The 25,171-nt window shown below is 46.0% G+C and overlaps 1 protein-coding gene and 1 long non-coding RNA gene across 4 annotated transcripts in view; one reads left to right on the forward strand and one right to left on the reverse strand.

The window, feature by feature from the left end:
* Nucleotides 1–1,091: 1,091 nt before the first annotated feature.
* LOC103014016 (uncharacterized) lies at nucleotides 1,092–20,389 on the reverse strand. 2 transcript variants are annotated; one of them, XR_009008412.1, is made up of 5 exons: nucleotides 20,200–20,389; nucleotides 19,374–19,516; nucleotides 17,392–17,484; nucleotides 1,744–1,993; nucleotides 1,092–1,632 (listed from the first exon to the last, which is right to left on the reverse strand). It is a non-coding gene; the product is annotated as an uncharacterized LOC103014016 (long non-coding RNA). The 2 variants fall into 2 exon arrangements; XR_451175.2 differs by having other exon boundaries at nucleotides 1,092–1,993.
* Nucleotides 20,390–21,007: 618 nt separating this feature from the next.
* FNIP2 (folliculin interacting protein 2) overlaps nucleotides 21,008–25,171 on the forward strand; it is a 119,907-nt gene continuing 115,743 nt past the window's right edge. The window contains exon 1 of one of the 2 annotated variants that reach the window (XM_057547180.1): nucleotides 21,008–21,343. In XM_057547180.1, the coding sequence (XP_057403163.1) occupies nucleotides 21,228–21,343 (116 nt within the window). In that variant the 5' untranslated portion in view covers nucleotides 21,008–21,227. The remainder of the gene's footprint in view (nucleotides 21,344–25,171) is intronic. The other variant, XM_057547176.1, reaches the window with a different exon arrangement.

Consider the following 25,171-nt stretch of genomic DNA (forward strand, 5'->3'; position numbering starts at 1 on the left):
GAATCCGCCTGCCAATGCAGGGGACGCGGGTTCGAGCCCTGGTCCGGGAGGACCCCACATGCTGCGGAGCAACAAAGCCCGCGAGCCGCAACTGCTGAAGCCCACGCGCCTAGAGCCCGTGCTCCGAACAAGAGAAGCCACCGCAATGAGAAGCCTGCACACCGCAACGAAGAGTAGCCCCCGCTCGCCGCAACTAGAGAAAAGCCTGCGCACAGCAACAAAGACCCAACGCAGCCAAAAATAAATAAATAAAATAAAATAAAATAAAATAAAAGAAATTTACATGTTCAAAGAATATAATCAAAAAATGAAAAAGGTATAGAGTGAAAAGCTTTCTGGCCACTGAAGAAATACTTCAAAGATTTCCACCAGAAAATTCCAGCTTTAGGGGAAATCAATGTTACCATTTTCTTAAGTGTTTTTCTTGAGCTTTTCTGTGATTATACAAACAAATATATATATATATATATATATTTCCATCCCATTTTTACACACTGTTCTACACCTTGCTTCTTCTGATAAACAGTATATCCTGGTAATAACTCATTCGATGGCATAAATATTTCCTTGTTCTTTATTACAGCATGGTACTTGATTGCATGAGTCCATCAGAACAAACCCTTATAGATGGAAATTTAGGTTTTTTCCACTCTATTCTTTTTTTTTTTTTTTTCCACTCTATTCTTACTGTAACAGCACTGCAATAAATATCTGCTACAGTTATCAATTTGCTCATTTACAAGTACATCTGTTCAATAAATTCTAGCTAGAGGAAGTGCTGGTCAGAGGTATGTGTGTGCCTTTGATAGATATTGATAGATACTGTAAACTGTGTTATGTGGGGGCTGTATCGATGTACGCCCCCTTGAGCAGTATACCTGTCTCCACCAGACTGTCACCATCAGAGGTGTTATTGATCTTTTTGATCTTTGCCAATCAGATAGGAAGTGCCTTATTTTGCTTTAAATGGATTTTCTTATTAATCCCTATAACAATAAGTACTATTATTATCACCATTTTATATATGAGAAATTAAAGCTTACAGAAGTTGGGATACTTGCTCAAAGTTACTCAGATAAAAGGTGGAAGAATCAAGATTAAACTCACCCTTGTCTGTGTCTTAAACAAAACTCCTAACCATTAAGGAACACAGCCAAATTGTCTTGAAACTTGTTATATTTCTTATAATTATTTTTGATGAGTCAGAACTTAATTCAAAAGGTGCAGAAGGATTTTGCAGTATCTTAGTGTCAGCATTATCACTATAATTATCACTGAACAATAGATGTGTGTCCTAGTTTAAAAAGCATCCTTGTAGATAGAAGGCAGGTAAACCGGCTTCAGTGGTCTCATGTGCTATCACGAATTCTGAAAAATTTCAGCCCGCCCCCCAAAACTTCAGCCCTCATAATCCACACCCAGTGGCTTGGTTTCACAGCTAGTTGAACACAGAGGGATGAACTTATATTAACTGAAATAAAACTTCATTAAGCCTAGGATGCTGATGTCACAGTAACATGCTTGAAACCTAAAAGATAACACAAGGATTACATAGCACCTTTCTTCTCCATAGTTCAAAGTGCTTTGCAAATATTAAGTTCGGGTCTTCCTCACATGTTGATGGAGTAAAGTCTGCAAAACAAACAACCAAAACCATGTGACTATTCCCTGTCACCTCCTGACTTTATTGGAGAGATGGTATGTGGGGTGGAGAAACCAACTAGATGGGAATCATGTGCTCACATCATTCCAGGCTGCAATTTGGAGACCTCACGTATGCTGGTACTGGTGCGGGTTTGACTTGTTTGCAGCTCTCAGTGGCATGTTTGAGGTCTCTGCCTGCCTGGAGAGGTTTCACAAAGAGGAACCACTGTCACCACAAGCTCAGCTCAGAAGCCATGAAGTCTGCCCAAGAATCCCCTGGGAGGCATTTCATGTCAACGGAGAAAACATGGAGCATTCAACAAACGGTGCGGGGCAAATGGGGGACCATCTGAAAAAGCAATAAAGTCGGACATGTAATGCACATCTTGTACCAGAATGAATTCCAGATGCATAAAAGATTTAAATGTAAAAGAAAAAAAGTTACCTCAGATGGGAGAGGGGTTTTATAGTATGACGCAATACTCAGAACCCATAAAAGAAAATATTAATGAAATAGACTTCCAATTTTTAAAAATTCTGCATAGAAAAACCCATCATAAATAAAGTCAAAGACAAGTGACAAGCTGGGAACATTTTATTCTGTAGACTGAAAAAAAAAAAGCACAATGTGCGAGATGTGAGCTAAGTTTTATTTGGGGCAAAAGGAGGGCTATAGCCTGAGAGACAGCATTTCAGAGCTCTGAGAAACTGCTCCAAAGAGGCGGAGGGGGAGGCCAGTATATACGTGACTCTAGTGAAGCGGGACGTGCAGTCAAGCACACATTTTGGCACAAGGTTGCTGCTAGTCACGAGGAGCAGATGTCACCGTTGATGACTTTAGTGCTTTTCTAGATATGAGAAGATGCAAGAAACGGGGTTCATAAAATCAGCTCCTGAAAATATCTAACTATCTGAAGACCTGCTCTGCCAGTTTCTCCCAGAGCACAGAGGGCCTCTTTCCTGATCTCCAGCCTGAACTCCTTTCAGTGGGGGGTTGAAGGTCAGCAGCTGCCGCGCCGCGTGATTTAATCCTTGTAGAGGTAGATGGCAAGTGCCAGTTTGTAGCTGGCAATTCCAACTATTATCACAGGCAACTACTCATTTCTGTAATTCACAAAGAGCTTCTACAAAGTAAATGAGAAGACCAACATCCTTAGAAAAGTGGATGAGGAATCTGAGCTTACAGTTTTCAGAAATGGCTCTTTTTTTTTAATGTTGTAATAGCATTTGTATTTTATTTTTATTTATTTATTTTTAATATCTTTATTGGAGTATAACTGCTTTACAATGTTGTATTAGTTTCAGTTGTACAACAAAGTGAATCAGCTATACATATACATATATCCCCATATCTCCTCCCTCTTGAGCCTCCCTCCCACCCTCCCTATCCCACCCCTCTAGGTGGTCACAAAGCACCGAGCTGATCTCCCTGTGCTATGTGGCTGGTTCCCATTAGCTATCCATTTTACATTTGGTAGTGTATATATGTCCATGCCACTCTCTCACTTCGTCCCAGCTTCCCAGTCCCCCACTGTGTCCTCAAGTCCATTCTCTACATGTGTGTCTTTATTCCTGCCCTGCCACTAGGTTCATCAGTACTGTTTTTTTAGATTCCATATATGTGCATTAGCATACGGTATTTGTTTCTCTCTTTCTGACTTTACTTAACTCTGTATGACAGACTCTAGGTCCATCCACCTCACTACAAATAACTCAATTTCGTTCCTTTTTATGGCTGAGTAATATTCCATTGTATACATGTGCCACATCTTCTTTATCCATTCATCTGATGATGGACATTTAGGTTACTTCCGTGTCCTGGCAACTGTAAATAGTGCTGCAATGAACATTGTGGTACATGTAGCTTTTCGAATTACGGTTTTCTCAGGGTATATGCCCAGTAGTGGGATTGCTTGGTCATATGGTAGTTCTATTTTTGGTTTTTTAAGAAACCTCCATACTGTTCTCCATAGCGGCTGTATCAATTTACATTTCCACCAACAGTGTAGGAGGGTTCCCTTTTCTCCACATCCTCTCCAGCATTTATTGTTTGTAGATTTTTTGATGATGGCCATTCTGACCAGTGTGAGGTGATAGGTACCTCACTGTGGTTTTGATTTGCATTTCTCTAATGATTAGTGATGTTGAGCATCTTTTCATGTGTAAGGCCAGACAGTATAAAACTCTTAGAGGAAAACATAGGCAGAACACTCTGACATAAATCACAGCAAGATCTTTTTTGACCCACCTCCTAGAGTAATGGAAATAAAATAAAAAATAAACAAATGGGACCTAATGAAACTTAAATGCTTTTGCATAGCAAAGGAAACCATAAACAAGACGAAAAGACAACCCTCAGAATGGGAGAAAATATTTGCAAATGAAGCAACTGACAAAGGATTAATCTCCAAAATTTACAAGCAGCTCATATGGCTCAATATCAAAAAAACAACCCAATCCAAAAATGGGCAGAAGACCTAAATAGACATTTCTCCAAAGAAGACATACAGATTGCCAGAAATGGCTCTTGAACGGATGTTCAAACTCTCACGTGAGAAAAGAAAGGCAAATTAAACTACATTGTGATAGTCAAGAATTCGAAAGCTGTTAACAGCCTCAGCTGGCCAGGCTCTAGGGGAAACCTGTATGCTCATGCTGGTGACAGTAATTTGGTCAAATTCAGGATTTATGAAAACTCAAGTGCTGATGCTCTTTAACCCACCAATTCCACTTCTCGGGGAACATAATGTTGAAGAGGGTAGTCAGGAAAGGATTCGATGGAAAGGCAAAGTCTGAGGGAAGTGAGGGAGTGAGCTGTGCTGATGCAGCGGGAAGACCAGCCCAGGCAGAGCACCTAAAGCTAAGATGAGTGGAGCAGGGGAGAGGGAGGAGGAAGAGGGATGGGGAGGGAGAGGCAGGCGGGTGGTGGGACAGCAGGAGGGCCAGTGTGGCCAGAGTGGGGAAAGCAAGGGGGAGACCATGCGGGAGACGGCAGAGAAGTTTTGGGGGAGCAGGACAGAAACACACATACACACATACATATACACATCTGAATATATACATATATATTCTTTTTCAGATTCTTTTCCATTATAGGTTATTACAAGGTATTGAGCGTAGTTCCCTGTGCTGTAGAGTAGGTCCTTGTTGTTTAATTATTTTATATATAGCAGTGTGTAGCTGTTAATCCTAAATTCCCAGTTTATCCCTCTCCCCCTTCCCCTTTGGTAACCATAAGATTGTTATCTATGTTTGTGGGTGTATTTGTTTTGTAAATAAGTTCATTTGTATCGTTTTTTTAGATTCCACATATAAGTGATATCATATGATATTTCTCTTTCTCCGTGTGACTTACTTCACTTAGTATGATAATCTCTAGGTCCATCCATATTGCTGCAAATGACATTATTTCATTCTTTTTTATGGCTGAGTAGTATTCCATTGTATATATGTACCACATCTTTTTTATCCATTCTTCTGTTGATGGACACTTAGGTTGCTTCTATATCTCGGTGATTGCAAGTAGTGCTGCTGTGAACACTGGGGTACATGTATCTTTTTGAATTACAGTTTTGTCCAGATATATGCCCAGTAGTGGGATTGCTGGATCATATGGTAACTCTATTTTTAGTTTTTTAAGGAACCTCCATACTGTTCTCCATAGTGGCTGCACCAATTTACATTCTCACCGGCAGTGCAGGAGGGTTCCCTTTTCTCCACACCCTCTCCTGCATCTACTGTTTGTAGACTTTGTGATGATGGCCATGCTTACCGGAGTGAGGTGGTGACCTGCACTTTTGAAAGCTCACCCTAACTGCTGTGCTAAGAACAGGGAGTGGGGCGGAGCAGTTAGGAGTGATGGGGTGAGGCACGAGATGACAAAGGATGGCATCAAGATGACAGCAGTAGAGGTGGTGGGAAATATCCAGGCTGTGGGTGTGTTGTGAAAGTAGTCACTCGGATTTATGACAGATTCTATCTGGGGTTGAGAGAAAGAGTCTAGAATGACTCTGAGATTTCTGACCTGAAAAACTGGAAGGGTGACGTTCTGTCAACTGTGATGAAGTAGTCTGAGGGGGAGCAGACTGGGAAGGAGCTCAGGTGTCCAGTCACAGACGGGACCATGCTGAGGGGCTCGTTAGACACGCAGATGGAAATACCAGCTCAACCGCTAGCTATACGAATTTGGGGCTTGGGGGAGGGACCCGGGCCAAAGCTCTAAAACTAGGAAGTCAGCACATATGAAATGGTCATCAAAGCCTGAGAACTGGATGGATGAGGGCATCAAGTCAGTGCACGTAGAGAAGAGAAATGAAAGAGAATCCTCCAGTGCACCAACACATAGAGGCAGAAGTGGTCACAGGAGCCGCAGAACAGGCTGAGAAGGAGCAACAAGCGAGGCTAAGAGCAGAAGCCAAGGGTGGGGTCCTGTGAGCCAGACAAAGGGGGTCACCAAGGGGGCACAGTGAGAAGTCCCCACGCTGCCGGAGGAGCGGGAAGAGGGGCCTGAGAAGGGGCCATTCCGTCCATCGTAGCGACGTGGGTCGTCAAGGAGCCTGACCACACACAGTCTTAGATGGTAGCAGGGTGAACGTGAGACCAAGGTGGGGTCCAGAAAGCAGAGAATCAAGCCTCAAGTTGTTACTACCGCTCAGCCAGAAAAAAGAATGAAATAATGCCATTTGCAGCAACATGGATGGACCTGGAGATGATCATACTAAGTGAAGTCAGCCAGACAGAGAAAGATAAATACCATGTGATATCACTTATATGTGAAATCTAGAATATGACACAAATGAGCTTATCTATGAAACAGAAACAGACTCAGAAACATAGAGAACAGACTTGTGGTTACCAAAGGGGAAAGGGGGTTAGGGATAAATTAGGAGTTTGGGATTAACAGATACACACTACTATATGTGAAACAGACAATCAACAAGGACCTACAGTATAGCACAGGGAACTATATTCAATATCCTGTAATAAACCATAATGGAAATGAATATGAAAAATATATATATTATATGTATTCTATATGTATATAACTGAATCACTTCTCTGTACACCTGAAACTAACACATTGTAAATCAACTTCGATTTTTAAAAATGGAAAAAAAATAGCTATTACTATCAATTTACAGGAAATATAGGAGAGAAAGGAACATGCTGGACAAAGTCATGAGGATGCAGTAAGCCGAATCCAGAACGTGGGGACTTCCACGGGGAAAATGAGCTTTGTATAAAAAACCAGAAACCATAAATGGCATGAAAAGAGGGGAGGGGGAGAAACTGTTAGAGTCGAAAAACCGCCTCTAAATACAGTATGTTGAGTGCCTGAGTTGAGCCAATCTATTTTTTAAAAAAGATGTTTTTGAAACAAACTAGGAAATTTAAACACTGATCATGTATTTATTGTAGATTTGTTGTATGATATTGGTATTGTGACTGGCATTTTTTAGAGTCATTATCTGTTAGAGATGTACAGTGGATGATTTACAGGTGAATGATACGACGTCTGGGATTTGGTTTAAGATACTCCAGATTTAGGGAAGGCGGGTGCATGAAATAAGATTGACAAAATGTTTACAGTCTTTGAAACTGGGTAATGATATATGTCTTTCTACCTTTGTGTATGCTTGAATTTTTTCAAAATAATTTAAAATAAAAAGACAAAAGCTAAATTCAAGACATATAAAAAAGCAGCAGCAGAGAGCTGAAGGGATAGCCAGAAGGAAAGGGCGCTTGAAAGGCTTTTTAGATTTTTTTTCAAGGTGGGAGAAATAAAGGAACATTTGTAGGCTATGGGGAAGGTGAAGCAGAGAGAGAAGATGCGATGGTGCGGGAGAGAAGGGAGAATGTCTAGGGCAAAGTCTCTGCCTAGAGAAGAAGTTTTTTTTTTGTTTTTTTTTTTAAAGCAGCTGGGACTCCTCTCTCGGCTCATGCTTTCTTTTTTTTTTTTTTTTAATTTTATTTATTTATTTATTTATTTATTTATTTATTTTTTGGCTGTGCTGGGTCTTCGGTTCGTGTGAGGGCTTTCTCCAGTTGCGGCAAGTGGGGGCCACCCTTCATCGCGGTGCGGGGACCGCTCTTCATCGCGGTGCGCGGGCCTCTCACTATCGCGGCCTCTCTTGTTGCGGGGCACAGGCTCCAGACGCGCAGGCTCAGCAGCCGTGGCTCACGGGCCCAGCCGCTCCGCGGCATGTGGGATCTTCCCAGACCAGGGCCCGAACCCGTGTCTCCTGCACTAGCAGGCAGATTCTCAACCACTGCGCCACCAGGGAAGCCCGAGAAGAAGTTTTGAGATCTGATGCAGACGTGGAAGAAAGGACCGGTCACCCACAGGAACAGGAGGTGGGCACGGGCGCGAGAGGCTCGGGACATAGGAGACAGGCGTGCCTTGAAATCCTGGAGCTCTCAGTTCCCTCAGGGAAATAGAACGCAGGGTCACCAGCCGAGCGTGAGGCTGGGGATGTCCTGTGGGAGGTCTGGGCAAGGAGGATGGTTTGTCCCGGAGGGCGGGCGAGGGGGAGGGATGGTGTGATTACCAGGCAGCGTTCAAAGCCTACTGGGAGTTCAGTGGCCAGAAATTAAAGTGAGCCGGGTCAGCAAGAGTTTTTCTGTGGCCAGATACCGTGGATGAGCGCAGGGAAGGGAGAGGTGGGGTTTCAACCAGGCTTGTGGTCCTGCCAGGGGAGTATTCAGACGAGAGAGAACCAAGGGCGTTGAGAGCTGTATTCCTTAGAGTCAAGCTAGGCTGCTGTAACGAAGCAATCCAACATTAATTCTGAGACTTAAAGCAGATTTTACGTCTATTTCAAGCCACAGGCCGAAGTGACCGTTCCAGGTCACTGGGTCCCAGCTTCAGATGATCCTTTAAGGGGGCAGAAGGAGGGGCCTTCTCTCGTTTGTCTTCCGTGGTAGGGCTTTGTTCCCATCTGAGTCGTGGGTACTGGGAAGCAGGCACACCTTTACCCGTTATCAGGAGGGGAAAGAACGCATGAGGAGAAAGCACTGCTCTTGCTTTAAGGGCCTAGCCTGCAGGGGTCGCACATCACTTAGGCTCATATTCCGTTGGTAGAAGGTTAGTCCTACGGCCACATTTAAGTCAAGGAAGCCCAGGAAATGGCCAGCTGTGTGCTCAGCTATAATTCTAGCATTTTGGAAGGAAGGAGGATGGATAGGGCAGGTGGATAATTAGAACTCTGCAAGGGGGTGAAATAGTAATTGACCAAGGACAGTGTGCTAGGTAAGGAGGAGAGAGGGGTCCGGGGGGCTGAGGCGTGACCGGGAGGTGGTGGGTCGAGGGCCTGCAGACCTCAGCACAGGGAGAGGGTGGCAGGGGCCAGAGGCGGCAGGGGTGGCAGTGGTGGTACCAGAGGATGCTGGCCATTGAGAGTACGAGGTCAAGCTCTAGGGTGTGATCTCACGGTGCATGACTGACCCAGGCAAAAGCCTAGGAAGAAAGGAAGTCAAGGGGCTGAGGGCTGGAAAGCTGAAGTCTGAGCCAAATGGATATTGAAATGACTTAGAATCATGACAGGACTTTTCCTGGAGACAAGGACCGGTAGCCAGCTGCTAAAATCTCTGAGAAATAAGGGCAAAGGGCAGTGAGGCACAGGGGGTGGTGTATCTGATGACCTGAGATTCAAAGCTGGGGTTGGGGGGAGGGGAGGAGTTTGAAACGGGCCTCGAGGAGGAAGGAGACCCCAACTCCAGGCCACGCGGCTTACGGGACCTCAGCTCGCCGACCAGGGGTTGAACCCAGGGCCACGGCAGTGAAAGCGCCAAATCCTCACCACTAGGCCCCCAGGGAACTCCCCAGACATCCTTCTTAAAAGAAAATTTTAAATGATCCTTAATGTTCAGTGAAAATAATGTTTCTGGAACCCTCACAGGTGGAAAATCTTTAGCATTTTTCTCAAAGCCTTAGGAAATTAGAAGCAAATATTTATCTCCTCTGGATCTCTGAGTGAATCCACACTGGGAGAACTTGTCTACTATCCAGGTCATTTTGTCTCTTTAGTTACAAAAAAATATCAAACAGCTTGTCAAATCTGCCATGTGGTATAATCAAGCCACACTATCATCCAGTTTTAAGGAACTATAATTCTTTTGAATCCTTTCCAAGAATCTCTCCCAGATTATTCCTGTCGCGTTTCTAGTTTATGAATCAGGACTTTCATTCATTTATTTCTTCAACAAGTATTTCTTTCCTTAGCAACAGTTCCAGCACAGCTTTGTCCTAGGCACTTAGGAGGTTATGAGGCTGTCCATTTCCAATCCCGCAAGGGTTTGCAATCTATTTGGGATGGCAAGAGGAAAAACAGAAAAAGGAAGGAAGGAAGGGAGGGAGGGAGAGATGGAGGAAGGAAGGAAGGAAGGAAGGAAGAATGCCTTTAAAGTGGTCAAACACATGTATCTTAAATTCAGAAAATAATATGCGAAACCCATGAAACAAAAACTATGAAACTTCATTGTGGGACATGAAACAAGGCTTGCAGAGGTGAAGAGACTTGCTGAGTTCCTGAATGGGAAGACTCAGTATTGGAACAATATCAAATATGCCCAAATTCATCAAAGATGCAGTGCACTTCAGTAAACATCCCAACCCAGATTTTTACAAAATTGACAAGTTGATCATAAAAATGATTGGGAAAGGTAAATAAGAGCCAAAAAAATTTTTTATGAGAATGAGAGTAAGTGAGGGACTTAGCCTTTGACAGAATCAAAATATCTTCTAAATCTATAATAATGAGAGTCTCACAATTGACTGGAAAGGAAAAAACAAATACATAGAAGAGAATAGAAAGTCCATTAAAAACAGTTGGAAGTTAATGCTAACTTCTAACAGTGAGTTTTTCATATGTTGGACACCAGTCTAATTTTTAATGTTTAGAACACAGTGGTTTTTTAAAATTTGACTTGGAAAAAATTATAATGCTGTAACAAAATTCCTTCCATTCTCATCTACTTATTTTTGTAAATACAGTTTCTCAACGTTTACATCTATAACAACAAAGGAAAAGTATGAATTAATGTTGAACCTGTCTGATTCTTGCAATGAGTAATATTTATCCATAAGAGTAAATAAGGTGAATCTTAGCTTTATCTGTCATTGAGAAATGCATTTATAGCACAAGTTTATTTTTTATGTTTAAGAATTATAAATTTTTGTTATATTGATAAATTTTGAACTAGAATGATAGAATATTTTTAGAGCTTCATTAGCCCAGAAAATTAAATTTATATACATATTTTGTTACAGAGTACAATTGAATAATCAAAGATTTTGAAGTATACAAATTGTTTTACATTAAGATAAAATTATGTGGGAGAAGTGAAATAGGAATATTAGTTCAAGGATATCAAAGAATGATGCAAAATCTCTGCCTGTTAAACAAGAGGTATCATGCAGATTTCATTTGATATTTTATTGTACAGTATATTGATATAATTGCTTATGTGATTGTTTTTCTGTACTAGTTTGTCTTGTGAGAGTCGTTAAAAGGATAAGATTCTAGTGCCAGACTGATGGTTTCTAATCATTGCTTGGCTGTTCATTAGCTGTGCACAGCTACTCAACTGCGTGTATCAATTTTCTCATCTATAAAACGGGAGTGGTAATACTACTTCCCTCATAGGGTTGTTGCCAGGGTTAAATGAACTAACAACAAGAAAAGGCTTAGGACAAGGTCTTGGGACACAGTAAGTGTTACGGATGGGCTTGCTATTATTCTTAAGAAATAGTGTGCCACACCTAAGAATATCAGAGATGACTGATCTATTAATAAGAAACATTTGATATGCAAATTGGCATACAATCTGCTTAAATAACTAACAATTGCCATGCTATATGTTGTTATTCATTCAACAAATACTAGGGGCTTCCCTGGTGGCGCAGTGGTTAAGAATCCGCCTGCCGGTGCAGGGGATACGGGTTCGAGCCCTGGTCTGGGAAGATCCCACATGCCGCGGCGCAACTAGGCCCGTGAGCCACAACTACTGAGCCTGCGCGTCTGGAGCCTGTGCTCCGCAACAAGAGAGGCCGCGATAGTGAGAGGCCTGCGCACCGCGATGAAGAGTGGCCCCCGCTCGCCGCAACTACAGAAAGCCCTCGCACAGAAACGAAGACCCAACACAGCCAAAAATAAATAAATAAATAAAAAATAAATAAAAATAAATAAAAATTAAAAAAAAAAAACTAACTTGGCTACTGGTTTGTGGTCTATGTGATGTATCTTTTAAAAATATTTTATACTTTTTATAGTCACTAAAATAAAAAAGTAACTGCTCTAACTTCTTAATGTATAGCAAGGTTTAAAGAAAACGTATGAATCCAAATTTAATTCCTTCCAGCAATTAATCTAAAATCATATTTTGCTGTCTTGTTTAATCCAAATCACGAATCATGAATTCCTCTCATGTTTTATAAAGACAAAAACAATTTTTAAAAGGTTGAAAGGTTGGGGCTTCCCTGGTGACACAGTGGTTAAGAATCCACCTGCCAATGCAGGGGACATGGGTTCAAGCCCTGGTCCGGGAATATCCCACATGCCACGGAGCAATTAAGCCTGTGCGCCACAACTACTGAGCCTGCGCTCTAGAGCCCTCGAGCCACAACTACTGAAGCCGGCGCGCCTAGAGCCTGTGCTCTGCAACGGGAGAAGCCACTGCAATGAGAAGCCCGTGCACCGCAACGAAGAGTAGCCTCCACTCACTGCAACTAGAGGAAGCCCGCACACAGCAACAAAGACCCAACACAGCCAAAAATAAATAAATAAATTTAAAAAAAAAAAGGTTGATAGGTTAAATAAATTTGAGAAAGGCTGGCTTACACCATAAAGTTACTAAAATGTTGAATAAAAGTACAAGGTTGTCAAAATACCTGCATTCACTTTTCTAGTTGGACTCCAGCACTATTTATGCAGCATTATTAGATAAAGATACTGAATGGCAACATATGCACGTTTTTTTCAACTGAATAAAATTTAACTGTAGGCTTGGTCAATGTCACTGGTAGGTGCCAATGGGTCCACATTAACTTTTTCAAGCCACTAGAGTTTTTTTAAAATTGAAGTATAGTTGATTTACACTTGTGTTAGTGTATCAAGCCACTCGATTTATATTCAATGCACTGCAGTACTAATGCACTGGTATTCTCCTTGGTAGTGTGCTAAGCAATGCGCTGAAAATTCAGCCAGTGCTTTCCAGTCTGTAACATTAATGAGTTTTACAAAGTGTTTAACTCACTACAACAATAATTAGCTGTGCTTTTGACCTTTATTAATGAATGGAATCTCAATTATTCTTGGAAGGAAGGCAGACAAAGAACAGCAATGCTTAAACTTTTTTGGGTTTGGGGCCATCAAAGAGAATCTTAAAAGTATGGTCTCTCTCCAAAAAACTGCACATTCTTGCAAGACTTTGCGTAGAATTCTAGGGGATCTGAGTGATGTTTCTCAAAGTATTGTCCACAAACCATCTGCATCCAATTTTCTTTTTTTTTTAATTAATTAATTAATTTATTTTTGGCTGCGTTGGGTCTTCGTTGCTGCACACGGGCTTTCTCTCTAGTTGCGGCGAGCAGGGGCTGCTCTTCGTTGTGGTGCGCGGGCTTCTCATTGCAGTGGCCTCTCTTGTTGCAGAGCACGGACTCCAGGCGTGCAGGCTTCCGTAGCTGTGGCATGTGGGCTCAGTAGTTGTGGCGCGCAAGCTTAGTTGCTCCGCAGCATGTGGGATCTTCCTGGACCAGGGCTCAAACCCATATCGCCTGCACTGGCAGGTGGATTCCTAACCACTGCACCACTGGAAAGTCCCTGCATCCGAATTTCTTGAGGTTCTATGTAAATTTCATTTCCTGAGTCCCACTCTCACTACATTGGAATCTCACAGGATCGGGCCCAGAGATAGGACTTGAACAATGTCCACAAGTGAGACTGTTTAAAAACAAACTTTACTTTTTATCAAAGGAAAACACACACACACAAGCACATACATATCTATCATTTAAAAAGTCAAATAGTCTCCAAAGAAGACATACAGATTGCCAACAATCACATGGAACGATGCTCAGCATCACTAATCATTAGAGAAATGCAAATCAAAACCACAGTGAGGTACCTATCACCTCACACCGGTCAGAATGGCCATCATCAAAAAATCTACAAACGATAAATGCTGGAGAGGGTGTGGAGAAAAGGGAAGCCTCTTGCACTGTTGGTGGGAATGTAAATTGATACAGCCGCTATGGAGAACAGTATGGAGGTTCCTTAAAAAACTAAAAATAGAACTACCATATGACCCGGCAATCCCACTACTGGGCATATACCCTGAGAAAACCATAATTCAAAAAGCTACATATACCACAATGTTCATTGCAGCTCTATTTACAATAGCCAGGACCTGGAAGCAACCCAAGTGTCCATCGACAGATGAATGGATAAAGAAGATGTGTCACATATATACAATGGAATATTACTCAGCCATAAAAAGGAACAAAACTGAGTTATTTGTAGTGAGGTGGATGGACCTAGAGTCTGTCATACAGAGTGAAGTAAGTCAGAAAGAGAAAAGCAAATACCATATGCTAACACATATATATGGAATCTAAAAAAACAAAAATGGTTCTGACGAACCTAGGGGCAGGACAGGAATAAAGACGCAGACGTAGAGAATGGACTTGAGGACACAGGGGAGGGGGAAGGGTAAGCTGGGACGAAGTGAGAGAGTAGCATGGACTACTATATACTACCAAATGTAAAATAGATAGCTAGTGGGAAGCAGCCGCATAGCACAGGGAGATCAGCTCGGTGCTTTGTGCCCACCTAGAGGGGTGGGATAGGGAGGGTGGGAGGGAGACACAAGAGGGAGGGGATATGGGGATATATGTATATGTACAGCTGATTCACTTTGTTATACAGCAGAAAACAACACACCACTGTAAAGCAATTATACTCCAATAAAGATGTTTTAAAAATTAAATAAAGTAAAAAGTCAAACAGTACTAAAAGGCTTTATAATAAAACCCAGCGATCTCCAGCTCCATCCTTCCCCACAGCCAGTCCCAGCCCTACAGGTTACCACCTTCAACTTTTCTAGCTAGCTTCACTGATATCTTCCTTCATATCTTTAAAAAATTATAGCTTCTGTCATTGTTTCTTGATTTGCCAATTTAAGTCCTTGTCTCTTGATTCCCAGCATTGTGAATAAATACTAGACTACCCCTCCCTTTCCCCGACCCCACTTTCCTTCCTCCCTCCCTCGGCACAGTTGTGTATAATCCTTGTTAAATCCACAGCTGACGTTACGTTAGTGAGACTATATAAACATCGGTCACTCAGCGACCAAGAGCCAAGTAATGCATTGCAACCACTTTCTCTTTTCCTGCACACGCTTTCTTGTTTTCTGAAGTTAATAATTGCCTCATTTTATCATTTGTTTGGTTTTCCAGCTACCTATTGTTAATTTTCCCCCAACGCTCCAGCATCTCTGCCACATACTGATTAAGAATATACTCCTTACACTCGAATACTTCCGTTCTGTTGTTCTTAGTTACCTCTGGAGCCCCTTCCCTTCTCCTGTCCCTAGCCTGTTGTTTTCTAGAGGTCCTGGGTCGCCTTTCCTGCCACCTAGCTGCTTTTTTTCCTAGTATCTTCTTGCCTGTATCTTCTCTTTTCTTGTTTTAATCCTCTATTTTGCTAACGTACATCTTCCAGCTGCCTGAAAAAGAATGGAGGTACAATGTTTGAGAACTCGTGTATCTAGAAGTGTGTGTATTCTACACTACTGATTTATGGTTTAGTTTAGTCAAGGATCCTAGGATGAAAACAGTCTTCCCTCTGAACGTTTAAGGTGGCGCTCTGTTGTCTGTCACCATCAAGAGCAGCTAGAAATGGCTCTGATGCTGTTCTGAGTCCTGTTCCATTTTTTGATTAGCTTTTCTCTCTGAAAGGTTTTACAGTTATTTTCCCTTATCCAAGATGTTCTGAAATTTAATGATGAAATGTCTTGAAGTTCAAGGACATGTCTTGTTCTGGGCAGGCCCTATCCATATGGGGACACCTCCCCTTCAGCTATGGGAAAATTTCTTTTATTATTTCTTTGGTGATTTGCTCCCCACTGTTTTCTCTGATCTTCTTTCTGAAGCTCCTATTAGTAAGTCTCTGGATAGATTCACCTACATTCTCATCTTTCCTCGTCTATTTTCCACCTTTCCCAACTTTATCCTTCAGTTCTTTTCATTGAATATTTTATTTACATCATATATTTAATTTTCAAGAGAGCTTTCTTGTTGAGTGTTCTTCTTTCATCGTTTCCTGTTTTTGTGTTACAGGCATATCTTACTTTGTCCCTTTGATGCTATTAATCAATTACAGCTTTGAAGTCCTGTTCTCCTTGCATTGTCTGTTTTTTCCAGATCCCTTTCACTTCTGTGTGTATTTTCCTTACCATGTTGCAGGTGTTCATCACATGGTTACTGATTCCTGGACTGCCCTTCATACTGAAGAGTGAGATTCTAAACATTTTAGAAGAAATTCTCCGTGTGGAGCACTGATTTGTGAAATCCACAAGCAGGTGCTCTAGCAGAGAACCAGCCTTCCACTGGCTCCTACCACAGCAGATGCCTGGAGAGCTTTTGTCTGCCGCCATCCTCTCTCTCTGGCCAGGCACTCCTGATGCCCCTCTTTGGCCCACGGATGGATAGACAGTGCCTGGTAGTGCAGGGTGAGGACAGAAGGGCCCTGGGGTCTAACTAGTTCACGTGTAGGCCTTCACCCGTCCTTCAGGGACCCTCACCTCCCAAGTGCGGAGGCTTCAGCGCCTCGGGGGGGCTGGCCCGCATCTTCACTCTTGGGTTTGAACTCCTCCTCTCTGACCAACTAGTTACTCCTCCTTCATCCACTTTCCACCTGCAAACACTTGTCCTTGGCCGAACGTTTGTGGAAATCTCTCCTGACCTTTGTCCTCGTTCCTTGCAGGCCGACACTTTCTTATTCCTTTGCTGTCGTTTTAGTGGGCTTTGAGGAAGTGGAGGTGGGGCAGAATGCGGGTGGGCAAGTCCCAGTTTGAAGCAGAATTCCAAAGTAATTTTTGAGCAAAAAACAGGGAAGGGCCAGTGGCTAGGGCGCAGGTGGCATTGGCACACCAGATGACCACTGGCTAAATACGAGAACTGGATGAATTCAGGTAGAATTCACGATTGAAGAGCAATGAAGTGTGATGTCTGTTGAACTACTGACTTAAGCCGTCATCAGACCCCCAAATAAAATCCCTGTCAAATGAACAAGTGAACAAAAAAGAAAAAAAAAGAAAGAAAAAGGAAGGAAGGAAGGTCACACACATGTTATGTGTAGCTATTTCTACTTACCCAGCTTGCAGATGGACACATGACCATATCCATCTTTGTACCTCCCTGCATTCTCTAAATGTTACGCACTGTGTTTGAGTGTGAATGAGTGTGTGGGAGAGGGTTTCTGTACCGCTCCCAAGACCTCACCTATGGAGGTGAAATAAAGTCCACAGAATCTGAAATATGTGCCTGAATTTAAGTGCCTGGACCAAAGTTACACACCTTAGAGGCATTAATAAATAGGTAAATATTACCTGAAAAGAAACTATTTTTTTTAAAGTTTGGAAGAAGGAAGTGTCTTGTGGGCAGTTTTTTAAACTGAGAAGTAACAGTATCAGATCAACATTTTTACATTTAATTTGTTCAAAAAACCCCACATCCCCGCTACCAGTTACCTCACAGAATCCACATACAGAGCTGGAGATGCAAAAATCCATAATCCTCGGTCCTGTCAACAGTTGTATTCATGGCCAGTTAGGGTAATGTGCCTTCAAATGTAGGAAAATATGCAATAAAAAATTGAGTTTGCTATGTTTAAATTCTTATTAAAATTTATTTAAAAATTATTTTTCACACAACTATGTATAAAATAGACAACTAACGAGAACCTAGCCTGTGTATAGCACAGGGAACTCTACTCAATGCTCTGTGGTGACCTAAACGGGAAGGAAATCCAAAAAAGAGAGGATATATGTGTATGTATGGCTGATTCACTTTGCTGTACAGCAGAAACTAACACAACATTGTAAAGCAACTATACTCCAATAAAAATTAATTAAAAAATTATTTTCACCATTCCTTTATTCTTGCCTCTTATAAATGATTTGCAAAATGACATCAAAATATGAAAACAAGAGAGGAGGTCCATTGGTGATGACTGTTCCCCTGCTACACTGAGAGTTAAGCAGGTAGGGTTTATTTGCCTCGAATAACAAGCAATTGAGGACAGAAAACGGGACCCTCTCTTTACACTGCTTTTGGCTTCAGATACTAGCAAATTATCTCACTGAATGGGGAAGGTCAGCCGGGGTACAGGGACCGTGGCTCAATAACGTTATCGAGGGACACACCTCCCTGCTCTGGCTGGTTTCATGCTCAGGCTGCAGCAAAAGAGCTATCTCGTTACCTGTAGACATACAACCTCCAAAGGAAGGGAAAACCCCACCTCCTTCCTTATAGCTCTCTATGAAGAGTGCAGAAACTTCCAGAACGCCTCCTTCCCCTCCAGCTCCTTTCCCTCTTGCCTCCTGTTCCCCATTAGCTCATTCCTGAGCTACCACCTTGCAAAAGCAACGGATTTCCCATAGATCTTTAAGACTCAGGCTGGGGACAGTGTCGGTCTGCCCTGAGGCACGCAGGCCTAGGGGAGGAACGGACACCTGAACAAAACTGGGCTTCTGTTGGGAAGAAGGGGGTAACAGGTATCGGGTAGGTTACAGGCTCCAGGACATACTAATTGTGGAAGCAAAACACCTAAAGCAATGTACAGAACTCACACTCAGATCGGAGGGAACGCTCACCGGGACTCAGAATGGAATAGGACCAGGAAGTCAGCCTTCCCATCTGAGACCTATTCTGCATCTGCAGACCCTCAGGGTATTGTCTGAGTTCCTCCTCCTCCCCATGGCTGCCTGCAGGAGCAGCCAGCGGATTATTTTCCAAGACGGAGGATGAGGTGGATGAGACTATGGAAGGACCAGTGCTGGAGCCCGGGACGACGCCAAGCCTCAGGCGTGAAGCAGTGACCAACGGATGCCAGGGGACACAAGGGGTTTCTGAAGAGGCCCAGCACAGCCAGGAGGAGAAACAATGAAGCTGGGGTGCAAGGGCTGTCTGGAGCTGTCTCCCAGAACTCGGCTGGTTAGGATTTTTGTAACACTTAAAATCCAAAGCAAGAGAGGTGAGGCCAGAACCAGGATGAGGAACAACGTGGAGTTGAGAGGAAGCAAAGTGGGAGAAGGGCACCATTTCAGTTCCTTTTTTCTCCCCTAACTGAAGTGTTGTCTTTAGTTGTAAATGCACACTTTTCCTTTAGAGTTGCCCAGTCAGGTCCAAAATTGAGAAAGATGGCGGGGCAGGTTGAGTTTTTAATTGTCTCTTGTGGATGATCCCACAGACTTGGACAGGGGTGGGACAGAAACAGCCCTTGCAGGTGAGGAACAAAGGACACCACAGCAAATTCCTCTTTGGTACGCTGTTGCAAGAGCTGCTAGGCATACCACGAGTATGCAGATTTTAGTTTTAAGAATAAAAGACATTTTCTGACCAAGGATGGGGTAAGGAACGGTGGTGTGTGGCCGGCCATAATATGACCCGGGACCTTGTCTTAATAAAATCACAGCAGATGAGACCAATACCTGAAATACAGGATACTGACCAATACTGGCAGTCCTGTGAGGTAGATGCTTTCAATAAACAGAGAGAAACACCAGAGCTGCAAATCAGGGTTCTGTGCACACGCCATCATGGAAAAGGATGAATCAGCATGAACATTTAATCCACCATTTTAATGGTAAAACTCTGAAGGAAAAAAAAAAATGACTGCGTTTCAATTTCTACCACCTTTCCCATACTTTTGTGAAATTTCAGCACATCTTCACTCACAGCTAGTTTCCCACCAAGGCCAGAAACCTACGCAATAAAAAATGATAATGCAAATTAAATTGGGCCCAGAAGAGATATGTTGGATTATATTTCTATTCATGGAAATACATTTGCCTTTTTGAGTCTCCAGGAGTCCTCCTTCCAACAAGTCTAAGAGAATCCAGGTGAAGCGCTCAGTGACCGCGGCTCATGGTGTGGGTCGGGATCTCACCACCGTGGAAAAGCTGGGCAGCCAGCGCTGGAAGGCTGGTCCCTCACACCGCAGCCGGGAGTCCTCACAGACCCAGGGAGGGGCTGGCAGGTGAGTGAACTCAGGTACCACGGTAAGTCCTCCCTTCCCCACACCAAACACCGTCTGCCTGGTATCAGGTTAGGATGTGCTCTGTTACATGTGTATTAGGAAAGTAGTCCCTTGTTCTAAAATAGCTTAAGTTTCTAAATCTACGTAGTGAATTCCACGTGCAACTTTTTACGTAACTATGGGATGGTGGCCCAAGATGCCAAACAGCAAATTACTCGACCAAATATTTTAAAAACCCAAAACCTCACAAAAGCAAACCCGGAGAACTCTCACGTGGATCCGGCACAAGCGCCAGTACCTTGGGTGTCGCGAGATTCCGTCCAATCAGCCTCTGAGCGGCGACCTCGTGCAGGAAGCCCGCTCCCCGAGCGCACGCCTCCCGCGAACGAGCCCGCGCACCTGCACAGGCGACGGCTCAGGTTCAGCGGCTTTGTCTCCACGCGACAAAGACCCGCCCTGCAGCTCTTCGGGGCTCCGAGGGACGCAGCGCCCCGGGGACCCCCGCCGCCTTCGGAGCCGCGCCCCCCCCGCCCCCTCCCACGGGTTCCGGCCCCAGTCCCAGCGCCGCCCCAGCCCCGCCCCAAGGGACCCCGGCCCCAGTCCCAGGGCCACCCGCGCCCCGCCCCCCCACGGGACCCCGCCCAGCGCCCCCCGCCCCGCCCCACGGGACCCCGGCCCCAGTTCCAGCACCACCCCCTGGCCCGCCCCGCCAAGAGACCCCGCCCCACGTCCTAGCGCCCTCCCGCCCCCCCGCCCCAACACCACCGGGCCCCGCCCCCCCGTCCCACCACCTCCACCCCCAACTCCAGCCCCCAGCCCTCCTACCCCCCCGGGTCCCCACCCCCTGCCCACCAGGGCCCCCACCCAGCTGGCCCCGCCCACAGCCCTCGGGGCCCCCGCTTTAAGCACCGCCCCCTCCGCCCCCCGCTCCCGCCCCCTTTAAGCGCCCTGCCCCCATCCACGAGGCCCCACCCCCGCCCCCTTTAAGCGCCCAGACCCCGTCTCCCCAGGCCCCCTTTAAGCGCCTCGCCCCGCCCCCTGCCCTCCGCCTCCTGCCCCCCGCGGCCCCCGCCCCCCGGATGCGGGGCCGGGCGGGGTCCCGGGGCCAATGGCGGCCGCGCTCCTCCCGCGCCGGTGGCGGCTCCTCCCGCAGGGAGAACTGTCAGCGCGCGGCGGCGGCGGCGGGCCAGCCCCGTCATATGACCGGCCGGCGGCCCCGGCGCCGAGCACAGCTGCCCGCGCCGCGATGGCCCCGCCGCCGCCCCCGGCCGCGCGCTGAGCCGGGCCGAGGCCGCGGAGCCGCAGCCGCAGCCGAGCCGCAGCGCCATGGCCCCGACCCTGCTGCAGAGGCTCTTCAACAGGAAGGGCGGCGGCGGCTCCGCGGCGGCGGCGGCGGCGGCGGCGGCCCCGGGCCGGGCGCCCCGGGAGGGGCCGGCCTTCAGGTGAGGAGCCGCGGGACGGAGGGGCTCGGAGCGGGAAGGGACGAGGGGAGGGGTCCCCCCGGCACGCCGCCGCCGCTCCGGCACCGTGGGCCCCAGTCAGGCGCCGCGCGGCGCCCCCCCCCCACCCCGCTTGGAGGTGCCGGGGCTCCCGGGGTGCCCGCCGCGGGCCCGGGGGTCGCGGGTCGCGGGGGGCCTGGGGCGCCGCTGCAGCCTATTGTGTGGGAGACGCCGCGGCGCGAGCGCGGCACCGCCTCCTCCCTCGCCGTGGGACCGGCTCTCGGACGCGTGCCTGGCAGCGAGTCGCTTCCCCGCCGCGGGGCGCCGGCTGCGCGGGGCGTGTGCGGGGCCCGAGGTGCCCGCGCGGCGAAGCTGGTGCGTGTGCGCACGGACTGACCCCCGGTACGCGCCTCCGGAGACGCGGCGCGCTGGCATTCTGGGTGCCTTCGGTTGCTTTCTCCCGCTTGCTCGCCCGGTAGCCTTGGGCTCCGGGTGTGATCCCATCCCCCTTTCACGGCCGAGGGAACGTGAAGTCGCAGAGAGCGCGACCCGCAGGTGGGGGCGGCAGACCCTGCATTTGACCTGCGCGCTTTGAGCGCACAGTCCGGCCTGAACGCTCTAGGCCCGTCCGCCCTCCCGGGCTAACTTTTACTCGGGGCCTTGAAACGGCCTGTACTGCCTTTCGGCACGTTTGTGTTGAGAAGTTCATTTACTTCCCTGTAACCGTTTTTTCCCAGCAGGTGTTTTACTGAGCATCTACTTCCAACTCGGACACTCTCCTGGGTGCTTTTTGGCTAAAATGTCTTGCAGAGGAGTTTATAATTGAAGTCTAGACCCAGGGTACTTAACCTTTCAAAAGTTTCAAGCGAAACTTTGACTGCGTTTTGGGCCAAGTTTTGTGTTCTAGATTTTGCTCCGCTTAAATCCCATTCGCTGAAAGCACCCAAAGCCCCTCACGGCAGTTATGTGAACGTTACCAGTCTTTTGTGACCGTGGGGTGTGTGTGGGTGTGTGTTGTTATTTGGAAGGTAGGTTGTGAAGACTTGACACACCTTCGTTAAATTCCCGGGTGTTCTGTAGGTGAACTGAATCCTTACAATTCAAGCAGGGAATGCTATTCCTTTCACTGCCTTGGGTACTAGTGATGCTGTGTTGCTTCTCAGAACTCGGTAGAATTACTTCTGGCCCAGGGTGTGTAATTTCTCCTCTTCCCTGCCGGTAACCCAGACTCGGTGGAGGGAACAAAGCCTGGAGAGGACAGGGCATGTGTTCCAGGTGTCCTTGCTTGGGCAACCCTTGTCAAGGACACAAAGCCCTCTGAATGCACGGTCGTGGTTTCCTGTGCTCTATTGCTCACTTGCCCACCACCGTTTCCTCCATCTACAACTGTAAGGGAGTGTCTTTTGAACAAAAAAACCGTGGCTATATTTAGGGCCTGGCCATATTAGGGAAACTGATTCTAACTTTGTGGGAACATTCTCAGGGTAGTGTTCTGACTTCCTGTTGGTGTCTAGTGAAGAACACAAAACTGGGCCAGGGAGTGGTTTTGGAGGTTTGTTTTTGTTGACCTCATTAGGATTCTCTGCAAGTTTGGGAGGTAAATGCCCAGGAGAAAATTGGAGATCTCAGGGCCCTTCAACAGTGTGTCCCTGCTAAGGGTTCCCCTTGGAAAAAGAAATGCAGTAAAGACTCAGGAAGATGAGGGCCAAATCAACCATGACACACCATGTCGACCAAGGGCACCCGGGCGAGTCTTTCTTCCTGCTCTCCTCACCTGGCTGAACTCTCAGATGCTGTGCAGCCTTCCTGGGAGAGCCTCCTGGAAAATTTCCCTCTCTCGCCCTACAGAATAATGACCTCGCACTCCATTTCTATCCAGATTTAACCAAATAGGAGCTGGCACGTGCTTTGGGGGGGAAGGGGGTACCTCAGACAGGCAATGAGCTGCCCTTGGGGGCCCACTTTGTAGTTGAACAGATTTTCAGAAGTTAAGGTGCAACCCTTAGGTTGAACCTCTAGCACGCCTAACGCGAATTTGTATTCTTTTAAATTGTGTCTGTGAAATTTGTCTTCTTTTTCCCCACTTTGGGCACGCCGCACGGCACGTGGGATCTTAGTTCCCTGACCAGGGATGGAACCTGTGGAAGTGCGGAGTCTTGACCACTGGACCGCCTGGGAAGTCCCTGATTTTGTATTCTTTAGTGCCTTTAAATACAGGCAGTAACTTGTAGGTCTCGAGAATGAAAGGAAGATTCGGGCTGGCTTTTGGGGCTGTTTTGTAGCATAGATCGCCATACATTTTGGGGAAAAGCCTAAGTAAAAATAAGATCTGGTTTGTATATACATCTTTTTGTTTAGAGCTCTTCTCTCTCTTTCCTCTCAGTGGTGGACTTCCACTAGTCATTTTAAGCCCTTCCCCACTTCTCTGCAGTCTCGCCCTGGACGGTGCTCTGCTCACCCTGTGCCCGGCCGTGTCACCTCCCCAACTTCCCCACCGTCCTCTCGCCCCTCCAGTTCGCACTCGCTGGACTTGATTAGAGAGGACCTTTGAGGTCTGGTGGAAGTAGCTTACCTCACAGGTCATTTTCAGATCTTCGTGCTTCCCAGCGTTCCACCTGCAAAGAGTCATCACAGTTGGGGTTCCTTCTTAAGTGTATTTTTTCAGGATTTCGACAAGAAGCCCTTTTCATAGCTTTGAGGAAAGAGCTTGCTAGGAAAACAGAAAAAGAATCAGAAGAGATTGAATTTACAAGTTTGGGAGAAGGAGTTGGGACACTCTGCGATTATGGTGTTTGTGAAGTGTAAGCTCTAAAGTTATAAAGTTGAATCGTGGTCTTGAAATTTGAGAGAATTCTCTATTTGCTGGTCTTTACAGTGCTTTCACTTTTAACTAATTGATGTATACCTACACATACACACACACATATATGTGTGTGTGATGTAACTCTTTTTTCCAGAAGGATAAACGAGAACAAAATGAGGTTATTTGTCTGGCGGCTCAAACAAGTAGAATTGGGTTCTTGGTTCCCTTGCATCTCAGGGCAGCATGTTCACTTAGGAACTTTTAAGAGCCAAGGTGTGTCCACTGACTTCTTGAACTGCATGTCTGGGTCAAGTTTGAAGTTTTATCTTAAGGTGTTTTTTTTAATGTCTCTGGTAAATTAGTGGACCAGTTTCCACCTCAAATGTGTATGCAAGAGGGAGGCGGAAGAGGTCACCAGTTAGACAGTGTCTTATTTGGGACCAGTTAGACGAAGCGAGTAAGCATGCGTGTCGCTTGGGATATGAGGAGTAAAGGAGAGCATCTCAGCCACTTGGTAGGTGTGGGAAGGAGAGACCCCACCCCTGCGCCTCTCCAGTCCTGAATATCTGAGGCCACATGGCCTAGTTAGTGCTAATCCATGTGGTTCTGTTAGAACGACGTTAAGTCACCCGTTCCAGGGTTAGTGTTATATACGTATGATTTAATCCACTTACATTGTTATCCAGTAGCGTCTGATGCTCATCTCCGGGGCTTGTGGCTTTGCGCTCCACCCGTACAGACCGAGGTAGGACAGTCTGAGGACAGCAAGTCCTACGCCGAGATGCATGAACAGCAGAGAACACACTGGAAACTATAACAGGAAGGTAATTCAGACGCGGTGAGGAGTTCACCCCTGTGTTAAGTACCACATGCACGTTAAGATGCACCGTTGTCACCCTTGCTGTGACCGAGGGTTTACTCTCCCTCCAGGAGGAGGGCCCCCTCTCCCCCCAGCCTCCACTGCCAGCTCCCGCGACGCTAGCATTTCTACTGAGGTCGTCCTGGGGTCGGGGGGATAGTCTGGAAGA

Source organism: Balaenoptera acutorostrata, chromosome 5, assembly GCF_949987535.1.
Source record: "Balaenoptera acutorostrata chromosome 5, mBalAcu1.1, whole genome shotgun sequence".
Lineage (NCBI taxonomy): Eukaryota > Metazoa > Chordata > Mammalia > Artiodactyla > Balaenopteridae > Balaenoptera > Balaenoptera acutorostrata.